General features: G+C 37.2%; 1 protein-coding gene across 1 annotated transcript in view; it reads right to left on the reverse strand.

Moving 5' to 3' along the window:
• Positions 1–11,831, reverse strand: part of pclob (piccolo presynaptic cytomatrix protein b) — a 421,215-nt gene that overhangs the window by 208,181 nt on the left and 201,203 nt on the right. Inside the window, exon 6 of the mRNA XM_051920046.1 lies at positions 9,582–11,545. Coding sequence (XP_051776006.1) covers positions 9,582–11,545 — 1,964 coding nt within the window. The remainder of the gene's footprint in view (positions 1–9,581; positions 11,546–11,831) is intronic.

The raw sequence follows: 11,831 nt of genomic DNA on the forward strand, positions 1-11,831 counted from the left end.
AATTTGCGAGTAGTCCTATGGAAGGACTTTGCACCAAAGGCTATCCTGTCCAAAATGTGCCAGTTTAACCAATCATTTGCCAGCTCACCATCTATTGAGAGAAATGCTGCAGACAACTTAAAGGAGAAAGCTGAATCAATGACACAAAAGAGTCTCTGCAAATTATCTCAGGCTAAATGGGAGTTAATAAAACCAGTCTGACCTCAGTGGACTGGTTTGCACCAGGAAAATGTTTAGTAGCTAGTTTCATTAAAACATTGGTCTTGAACTATGGCCCTGGATGTTGTGTTTATCTTGTTTTAAAACAAAAACGATAATTTCTGTGTTAATTCTGGAATTTAAATAGTGACAGAAAATGATTGCATTCAGCATTTGATAAAGTAGAAGAGAAAGCTAGTTCAAGATGGTAGATAGGAGCTCTGGGGGGTTTTGTTTATTCATGGAGTGAATTGTCAACTCTTCCACAGTAATAACTGAAATGCAAAGCTACCACTTCTGAGAGGTGGGGACAAATTCAAGAAGACTGCAAGAATATTGTAGAAAAAATCATTAGGTATGGTAAATTTAATACCAATTATTAATTTTTTTGTGTTATTGGTGTTTAAATGTGATTAAGCCTTGATGAAAAAATGGTACCAAATAATACCAAATGACTCATCACGGGTGCCAAGAGCTTGCTGGACTTAACCCCAGAGAAACAGAACCCTAGAGAAATAGAAATGTGTAATGTTGTGATAGACAGATCTGACATTCTGTTTATTACAACAAGTGTGTGTTTAACTGAGCACTAACATATGAAACTGTAAGTTCATATTTTTTATACACTGCAGGGGTGTGACTTTTCAAACACACAGAGTTCAAATTTAGCAATGTTTATAATTTTACAGGATTAAAATATGATGCAAACGACAGTGAAAATTCTCAAATATTTCCCACAGCCAATGTTTATCTCTAACAATTAATTTAGTCATATAGATACCATTACAGACTGTTAAAATTTGACCCATTTTGAACTTTAACAGCAGTAAATGCACTATGAATATAATCTTTTCATCCTAAAACATTTCCTAAAATCACCCAACAATATACAGAAATGTAAATGTTATCAAATTTCTTATTTTTGTATAGCCGCTACATGTTTTGCACAAATATTCTGTTCAATTCAAATTATTGTCTGGTCTTGATTAGATTAACCAGAAGTCAAGAAACAAAATTCTGGTTATGTAGAAAACTTGAAGCAGTAAAGGTGTGTCATATGTGTCTGAATGCAAAAACAGTGAAAAAGCAGTTTCTATTTCAGGCTGTGTCTATTTCAAGAAAATACCTAATACAAGACAACACTACCATGTATTATAATGATTTAAGAGAAAACACTACAGAATAAATTGTTTTGAATTTGTTTTGTGAACAATTCAATAATTCAATATCACACACCCAGACAAAACAATACCAATCTCATCAACTTCCAGTTCATAAAATTCACAGCAGATGGATTCATTCACCTATAAGTGGATACTTGCCTGTGCTCCCAATACTCTTGACCACCAATTTTCTGCAGCCATGGTGATAAGGTTTCTGCAGAACATGTCACTGACATACAGTATTACCTTATGAAGATATCAAGTAAAAGCCAGAAAACAATAAGGATGAAGAAATAGCAGAACTGGAAGACAACCTATAGGAAAATGGCTAATCACTGCTTCTTTGCTGAGGGTGAAAACAGTGTCGAGGAAAAGGATCAGGTAGCAAGAGAACCATTTATGTCAAAAAATAGCACTGTTATTTGGTCCAGAACACCACAGGAGAGAGCAAGCAGGATGGCAGCAGAAAGTGTCACACAAATAATTTCTGGAGCCCACAATACTGGCTATGTCCCATGCATCAGGCATTGTTCCAACTTTTGTTGCCATTCTTTCCACCAACCATTGAAAATATTACAAACATTTAACTGACTACAATATCAGGAAAAGAGGTGTAGAAAATTCTTGACAAAGTCACAAATGCATGCAGCCCCACACCATATTCTATAATATATTGATACCTAAAACTACTTTGTGATGGCAAGGGAGCTAAACTCTGACTGCAAGACAAGAAAGAGAAATCAGAGGACCTTGAAAAAGCACTAGTATCTCCTCTCATACAAACACAAAACAGCACATTTCTCTCACACCATAAGCTGCAGTACTTGCAAGTGCAATGCAAAAGTCTGCCCATGACAAGCTTGAAGTGACACAGAAAGTCACATCAAAAGGAGAGAAAAGGTCTAACAAACCAGCACATTTTGCAATATCTGTAGAAAATACATTTGCTAATGCCCTGCATTAAAAGTTTCCAGCTTCAGCCATTCTTGCAATGAGTAGAATTTGCTAGTGTGAGATTGCGTAATATTTAGTGTAACGCTCTAGTTGTGAGAGTGTGCAATTTGATAGTATAAGAATATTGCTGGAAGCAATTTTTGTATTGTCAATGGATTGACTCATATCTTTATATATAATACTCTACCGTGGCTGTCCGTTTGTCTGTCCAGAATTTTAAATCACCTGTAGCTTGTAAACTGTTCTTGACCTAGTGACCTAAAATTTGGTACACATATACTACATGATGTCTACTATCCACTTTTGGGGTGATGATTGACCTCCAAGGTTATTCCTCTTTTTATTTTATTTTACTGTAGAATCAACTCTTGATAGCGGGCAGCCATTCTCTTCCCTACCACCTTCGCCACTTCCCCTACCTCTTAAATCATCTTATCTTAAATAATTCTTGAGGCAGATTGAAGATTTAAGTGCCAGCTTAAGTGAAAAATTAAAGAAAACGTACTAAGTAAAACGTACTAAGTAACTGCAACACAAACACTAACTTAATCAGTTTTAATGCAAAAACATGCCGACGAGAGAAGAGAATAAGGGTGGAGAAAAGAAGAGCTGCTCAGGAAAAAGCAAGCGTATCAACTTCTGAGCAAACAAATGGTAAACATACAGAGAAAAAGAATATGAAAACTGTGGATGCTCAAGTCAAGTGTATTCAATGCACATTATCCTGCAGTGAGCCGTTACTGGTTGTTTAATATTATATTACTGAAAAGTTTTTGCTGTTTTTTTCTATCAGTAAAACACACTAAAATATTTGTTTTTATGTGGTCCTATCTTAAGAATTTTCTTGGTTACCTACTGCATTAATTTGTCTTTCTGAAATAGAAGCTTTTATTACACACCAATAGATACCACCAAACAAATAAACAAAACAAATTACTTAGTATAAAAGCTAAAAAAAATACACTTTCTGAATTTTGGCCCAATAATAAAAGGTTATTTATCTGTTTTTTGGGGAGTAGCAGATTGTTTTATATCCAAAATAGATCTGGATTTAAAAATGCAATGTACAAAGTCTAATCATGATTGGATGGTAGAGTGGGGTCAAAAATTTTGTGTCTTGATTATTTAGGTTCAGAGAATAAAATAATGTGTTTATTCTTCATCTGCTGGAATTGGGATTGCAAGTAAGGATGATAGATTGTTAAGAAAGCTTTTTTGATCAGACAACATCTAGATATATGGGAACATTGCTTGAGAAATAAAGCTGAAGCTAAGATTTATGGCATAGACAAAACAAAAGAGTTATTTCCTTGGCTATAAATTACTACTTGACGCAAACTAACAGCAAAACAGATATCTTCACAGAAGATAAAAAATGAAAGAATTAGTCAGGAAAGTGCTCACAGTATTTGGAGTTGGAGAGTTATCAATAAGCAGCTCCTTAACAGTGATCACACCCATAACTATATATTAACTGAACTTTTAAAATTAAAAAAGTTACCTTTCCATTTTTTAAGGTGGTGCAATTTAATGTAGGAAACCATGTCAGCCATACTTTGGACAAAAAAACTAAATGTTTAATTCTTTCTTTGAGCCTTTAGGAAGACCCTCAGTTAATATATTTTTCCAAAATTGCCTTTCTTTCTGGTATTGGAGCTTCAATTTATTGCACTGTATGTGTTGCGATTTTGTTGTGCATGTATCCAATTTCATCATCATTTCTGAAAACAATGGAGTGCAGAGGGTGTACCTTTTCTTAATTTCAGATTGTTCTGACCTGATATTGTCACTTTCACTTTCAAATCAGGAAAGTGAGTCAGCATAATGTTTTTCAAAGTATTTGTTTGCTACATTGGAAGATTCTTTGTCATCTACCAATGCAAGGACTCAGATTCACAGGCATTTGCTGCTCGCCTCAAGGACGTCTTTGATGAGTTATATGCTTCTGAACAGGTGCTGAAAGCTGATTGACAAGCGTACTGTGACTACGTAAGTGGTGTTTAAGAATATTTCAATCCATATTACTAACCGAGAATGGTAAACCGGATGGCATGGACGCAGGGACACGGCGATGGGACCATGAGACGTACTGCGCAGGTGTGTACAGCGCGTGTCTCATAAACCGCACGCGAAGTCTTATCCACCGCGCACGAAGGAGTCACGGCCCAAAAACGAAAGAGCTCAACTGACGTGAATGAGTAATGAAGCAATAATGCGCCCATGGCTAACGACTACCGACACAGCCACACAAATAAGAGGACTCTGCGCTGCAGCCCAGATTCAAACGGAAGAGGCTACGGAGGTCCCACGGGTCCATAAAGTACGGAAGGCGCAGGCTTCACCGCCATATTGTGAGTGGCACTACTGCGGAGTGAAGGCACAGGCGTAACCGCCATATTGTGAGTGGCACCACTGCGGAGTGAAGTAAACACGCGTCTGAAACTGCGGAAGCAAAGCAGGCATGGGTTCAAAACGAACGAGCTCGACTAACAGATATACAAACAATGTGTTTCAGGATACCCAACGCCGGGGGTAGGCGAGCGAAGCGAGCAGGGGGCGGAGCCCCCTTGTAGGATACTAAGCAGGGATGAGTATAAAACTGGACGGGTCTAAAAAGTATAGGGATTCAATAGACCAGAAATTCAGAATCAGAGAGTGATCTAGCTAAGATGGGCACTAGCTTCCTTCTGCACTGCAGCTGGCAAAAAAGGCTCAAAAATAGTTGGCAGAATTCAACTAATGATACAGTATTGCCATAGCAAATTAAATCATGCTTAAATGAAAATGACCAAAAGTTTATAAAATGCCAAAAAGAAATAAATAGAAATGTCTAGAAACATGAATGTCAATTCTAAAGTAATAGCAAAGGTAAGTGTCATGCTACTTTTCAACCCGCCTAATCCAGACCAGGGTTGTGGGAGGGGCCTGGAGCCTCTCCCAACTAGCACAGGGTGCGAGGCAGGAACAAACCCTGGACAGGGCACCAGTTCATTGTAGTGCAAACACACACACATATATCCACCAAACACACGCTAGGGTCAATTTGGCATTGACAATTCACCTAACATGCAAGTCTTTGAATAGTGGAAGGAAATTGGAGCATCTGGGGGAAACCCATGCAGACATGGGAAGAACATGCAAATTCCATGCAGTAAGTACCCAGGACGCAAACCAGCGTCTCCTTAGTGTTATGCAGCCATACTACCAATGTGCCACCTTCTTCCCCTAATGGTAAATGTATTTTCAAAAATAAATAATAATGGGAGCATATTATCCATTAATTTATTCTAACATCTAAAGTCTTAGATGCAACTTTCTGACTGTGATGTCCACTTATGAGTTGTAATAAAGTGAAGGACAACTACGTTAAAATGCAGTAGTTCAGTAGATTCAGTAGATGCAGTAGTTAATAGATTTTTTTCATGTCCCAAAGGCGGACACATTAGAATAACTGCAGAAACTAAACTGCCCTGGTGATTGTGCAGGTGTGCATGGTTGTACCCTGTGATGGACCGGGCTGCCCTCACTAAGATACTGTACCAGCACACTTACAAACAGATATTTCCTACTGGTCATTAAAATGTGGACTTCAGTCATCTGCTATTCCTATGAGCAAAAATTCAGTATGGAAGTACCTACACCATTGATAGGTGTGAACTTCAGTGTGACTGAGTATCCATAATAGAGTTACATAAATTAACTGAATTTTACTTGTTCTATCTAATAAATGTTGAATGCTTGCATTTGTTATTTATACATTCCTTTTAATTTGATATTGTTAAATACTGTACTTATTGTTTTTTCATTGTCAATGCACTGATTTGCACTGAGTGTGACGAGGATGGATAGGATTAGAAATGAGTACATTAGAGGGTCAGCTCAAGTTGGACGGTTGGGAGACAAAGTCAGAGAGGCAAGATTGCATTGGTTTGGTCATGTGCAGAGGAGAGATGCTGGGTATACTGGGAGAAGGATGCTAAGGATAGAGCTGCCAGGGAAGAGGAAAAGAGGAAGGCCTAAGAGAAGGTTTATGGATGTGGTGAGAGAGGACATGCAGGTGGTGCAACAGAACAAGATACAGAGGACAGAAAGATATGGAAGAAGATGATCCACTGTGGCAACCCCTAACGCAGTGGTTCTCAAACTGTGGGGCGGGCCCCCCTAGGGGGGTGCGAAGTAACAAAAAGGGGGAGCACGAAGATGTGAAAAAAAGAAAGCAAGAATCGAAAATATGAAAAATACACTTATTGAAACCAAAACAAATTAACTTAAACTACATTCTGATACTAGAAAAATAAATATAGAGTTAGATAAATGTCGATAAAAGTTAAGTAGGTATAATAAAATATGCATCTATGATATATCATTAATTAAAAAAGAACAAATTGGTATTAGTAGCTTCCTTTTAAAAAAACATTAGGGGGGCGCGATTAAAACTGTTATGAAAACTCAGGTCGCAAATACTTTAAGGTTGAGATATGCTGCCCTAACGGGAGCAGCCGAAAGAAGAAGAAGATTGTCAATGCACTGTTAATTTGTGTCTGCTGTGTTGTCGCACAGTGCACCTTTGCTGCAGCTTCTATACCAGTGTGGGGAGTAGTAACAAATATTTTTTTATTGTACTGTAAACAATAAAAGATAAACTGACAATAAATTGAATTGAATTGATGCTGATGTGATTGATTGGACAGATGTTTTGGAAGCCCTTATTTTGTTACTATAATTTCTCCCCTGGCATTGAGCAGTAAATATATTTATGACAATAACATTGTAAAACTGTGCATCTCTTTTGTGCTCAGATTTACACTTGCCAAGAGCTTATGTGCCACAGTGGCTACATGCATGTTAGGAAATAAAACACTGACTTTTTAAATATGGTATTTTTTTTTATTATTGTCCCGTCACTTAAAGTTGTCAAAAGCTTTTAAGAGTCTTATTTACCTATTGCCATTTTAACCTGCAACTGAAGATTCAGCAGCATTTTATGAGAATGTGAGATTTTCAGGCATATACTTATTTGCAAAATACTTACTATTTTGTAATTGAAATAAAGAAAGGGAAAAAACACAATGGTTTGTTGATTCTGTATTAGTAAAATCAAGCATCTTTTGTATAAAATTTGATTATTCAATTTAGTTTTTGCCAGTAAGATCACTTCATATAAATGTTTGAAATTGTGAATGCTTTTTAAAAAGTGAATCAACTCAACTTAATATTTTATTGAAGTTGGGCTAGTCTTTTATTAATGTTTTTGTTATACAGTATATGGCTGCATATTTTGTAACAACAGCATCAGGTTTGATTCCCAGTCTGGCTGTGTGGAGTTCTTCTCATTACTCCAGTTTTCCTCCAGCATTCCCAAAACCATTTAGATTTGATTAACTGGTGGGAAGGATTTATCCTCTGTCTGACAAATCTAACAGATACAAAAACTCAGGATGTAACATTTTAACTCATTGCACAATAAGAATCATATATATAAATATAGCTTCTTGGTTTCTGTACTCTCAGAATGTTTAAATGCATTTGAAAGTGGATTAACTTAATGTGGTTATATTTGTTTATGAGAATGAACAACTGTACATGGTTCATGATTACACAGTATACATTACGGGCTTCTTTCTAACCTGTAGACATTTAGCTTATAATGTTCATGTTTAGGGGTTGGGGGGGGGGGGGGGGGGTGGATTGGGGGTCTTGGGCTAGCAGGGATTAGAGCAGGGATGCCCAAAATGTATTGCCTTATGTAACTGGAAAGTGGAAAATGGGGTAGGGGTTTTGCCTAGCGTAATGGTTCTTTGTCTCTATCTTTTCAAGCATTTTCTAGATAATCCTCTCAACATTGCATTAAAACAGATTACTGATGTTTAATCATATTGCAATGAAGTAAACTGACTAATACTGTACCTCATTCAGTAAAGCCTATTTTATTCAGTAAAACACCCCAGTTGAATAAGCAACTATTATTTCAGCTGAAAAGTATGAAAAACAATGGCAGCTTTCAGATTCAGTCATCAACTTACATTTCATAAAGGTGTGCTACGCTTGCTGTTCTGCAGTGGTCCATAACCTATTGTCACAGCAGTGAGTCATAGTTTCCAGTGATTGGCAACATTGTTTGAAAATATTAGCTTTATCAGGAACATACATGTATACACTAAGCATTCTCTGAAAAAATATTCTTCAACAAACTCTCTGGTGGCAATAAGCCTTCAACATTTTTGACCATTACTTGTATGTTGTAGTCAGCTCTTGTAGCACTCCCCTGTAAATTTGAACTTTTAAGTTAATGGTGTGGAGACCTGCACATTACTGAACGTTTAGTGCTGTGGTTGGGAGTGAGCAATCAAGGAATATGATGCTAGAAAAACTGAGTTTTTAAAATCTTTTTTCTCTTTTCAAGTTGCTACATAAATCATAATCATTGTTTTTAAGATACAGCATGCTATATTAAGTAATGTATGCCAACAAACAAATCAAGCAGTGGGATTATGCTACAGTCAAGCAGCAAGTTATGCCTAAATTAGTGTGAAAATGCCTTTTGGCAGAAGCAGCTACTATGAGCCTGGCCTCAATAAAGAGTCTCTTAAGAATTATGATTTTAAAGATGTTAAATGAACAAGAGGAAAGTCGAATTTATGCAAGTTATTTTCTATTTTTTTATGATAAGAAAGGAAATCAGTTGGCCTTTGTTTGCTGTGATATAAACTAAGCTGCTATCTAGACCAAACAAAAAAGGAGTAAAAATCAAACAGATAAAAAAAAGTATAGATTTTACTTTCAGGATATGCAATGAGATGACACGGTCTCTGACAAAAACATAATTGAATTTGTTTAGTAGTTTTAGACCGTTAGAGCAATGGAATAAGTAATTTATGGAAAAGCTTAAAGTCTTAAAATTCTAGAACTGCATGCTCACAATATAAGCTGTTTTATACTTTGATTCAGAGTCAGTGTTATTCTATAAATAACTAGGAAAACATGTTAAATTCCCTTGTTATTGTATATTTTAGCATAAAAACACTAGTTAAAAATAATTAATCTAATTATTTAGATTCAGATTATTGATTCTATACCATAATGCTCTTAGACACTTTACTGTTAACATACATTATATTTTGAGAAGAACACTTGCTCAATCAACTGCTAAAATGATAAGCTAAACTTCATGTTGTGAATATAGTTTATTCAGGTACCAGTTTTGCTGCTATTCCTTCATTCATAAAATATAGAAAAACAAAGACAATAAACATAATGCAATCTTACCGAATAGCCATCGGAATACTGAAAATGAGCTCTGTTGGTTTCTTCAGCAGTAGGACTCAGTGGTTTCGGATCAGACATTGAACGCTGCATCATCTTCATTGTTCTTGGGCTTGGAGGAGGTGCTTTAGATGATTCAGCGGTAAGAATTTTCTGCGGACTAACCTCATCACTGATAGATTTTTCATACGGAACAAATTCTAAAGATTTGCTTGGGGAAACAGGAGATATGGGTGAGTATAAGACTTTAGGGGATTTAGGTGGGGATGGTGCAACATGCAGCGAGGAATCTGCTTTCAAATGGGTTGTATAGCCTATTTCTAAAGGAGTTGGGCGTTTCTTGTCCTTCTGTGGAGAATACTGTCCTTTTTGTTTATCTGTGCTCATTTCTGTTTGACAGCTCAAACTCCCACCTTTATAAGTCTTCTCTGGTGCAGAAATATGTTTTATTATTTCCACCTTGGAGTCTACTCTTGCTCGAGCTGAAGGTGTCCTTATAGTTCCAACAGGCTCAGTTTGAACTGACATTTCTGAAACCGTTTGGACAGCAATGCTAGATACTTTAGACAGCTGCTTACTTTTATCTATTTCACTTATACCTTCGCCATATTTGTTTACTCGTGACTTTCTTCGTGACCTTGGAGGTAGTGCCCACTCATCTTGGTCCTCATCATCTGTTTGCACACTGCTGTCTACACTTTTCTTAGTTCTTCTTCGTCTTCCTGTATAAGTCCTATCTACTACATCTTCTTCATCAGTTTGGACACCACTGTCTACAATTTTTTTAAATGTTCTTCCATCGTCCAATTGCTCTGTATCATGTTCAGCATAGTGACTTTGGACATCATTTTCCTTCTGAGTCATATCTGAGATGGAACTGGGTAGACTAGTGATAAACTGAGCAATTCCTTCTGAAGGAACAGTATACCATGTTGCACTTTGTGAAAGGTCAATCCCAGAAACTGCAGCTGTAGTAGATGTTTCATCATGGACAGGCCAATACTGACCATTTTCTGTCACTGTGTATTGTGCATCTAGCAATAACGGTTCTGAACTTGCTTGTGGTGACACACTGCCAGAAGGGTCATACCCATACTGATAAATCTGGCGTATCTTTTGTTCTTCCAGTTGCTGCTGCAACTGGTGCTGCAGTTGCTGGATCTGCTCAAGCTGTAATTGTTGTTGGGCAAATGTTTCTTGCTGCATCATTAATTGTGCTTGCCGCTCCTCTTCCTGTTGATAGAGTAGTTGATGCTTCATTGTTTGAAGCTCTTCCAGTTCTTTTTGTACAATGAGTTTCTCTTGTTCCCTAAATCTTTGAATCTCTTGTCTCTCCCACTCTAATTCTTCAGCTAAGCGTAGCTGTTTTAATTTTTCAAGCTCAAGGAGTTCCCGCTCCATTTGGAATTGTTGTTGCTTGCTGTCATCCGAACTAGATGTAAGAGGTGAGGTCAAAGCTTCTAGGGAAGATGCAATAGCCTCTAGAGAGGCATCAGCATATGATTCAGAAATTGAGGCTGTCGTTGGAATCAGGTCAGACTGCCCTACTTTCAACAGTTCTGCGGTTGCACTGTTTTGCAAACTTGTTTCAGAGGAAGCAACTCTTTCTTGCTCAGCAGTTGTACTTGTTAAGAAACCATATGACCTGGCAGCTGTCTGGCTTTGTTGTGTTGACAAAGAAGGCAGGGTATCAATTGTGTGTTGCCCTGATATATCTTTGTACGTCGTGCTAAAGATTGACCCAGGCTGAGTTGTGATGGCAAATGTAGTTGGAACTGGAGCTGCCACAGAGGAGTATACAACACCATTGGATGACCTTAGTACACTGCTCACACCAAATTGCGTTCCTATTGCTGGAGTTATTCTTGCTTGGGAATACTGAGGAACACTTGCTCCAGTTCTTGAAATCACCTGCCTCGTTTCTGGATATGAGCCTGAGCTCTTGCTTGAATAATCCATTACTTCACCTGAAAATAACAGCATCATAATTATAGCTCAGTTCTGTCCATGAGTTTTTTTTCAAAGCCATGCCATCCAGATGATTTTAAAGCAAAAATAAAAAAAGACAAGAAGCATGCAAAATCTTCATTGTGGATAAATTAGCAGGACGTGAAGCGAAACAATGTGAGGCAGCATGCAGGCATAAACATGCACTGTCTGCAAAGAAAAAAATGTAAAAAAAAAATGCATACCAACAAATGATGGAAAATGGGAAAATAGAACATAAACTGATTCAAAACGGAGAAAAGAAAA

The sequence above is a fragment of the Erpetoichthys calabaricus genome, chromosome 1 (genome assembly GCF_900747795.2).
Source record: "Erpetoichthys calabaricus chromosome 1, fErpCal1.3, whole genome shotgun sequence".
In the NCBI taxonomy this organism is placed as follows: domain Eukaryota; kingdom Metazoa; phylum Chordata; class Cladistia; order Polypteriformes; family Polypteridae; genus Erpetoichthys; species Erpetoichthys calabaricus.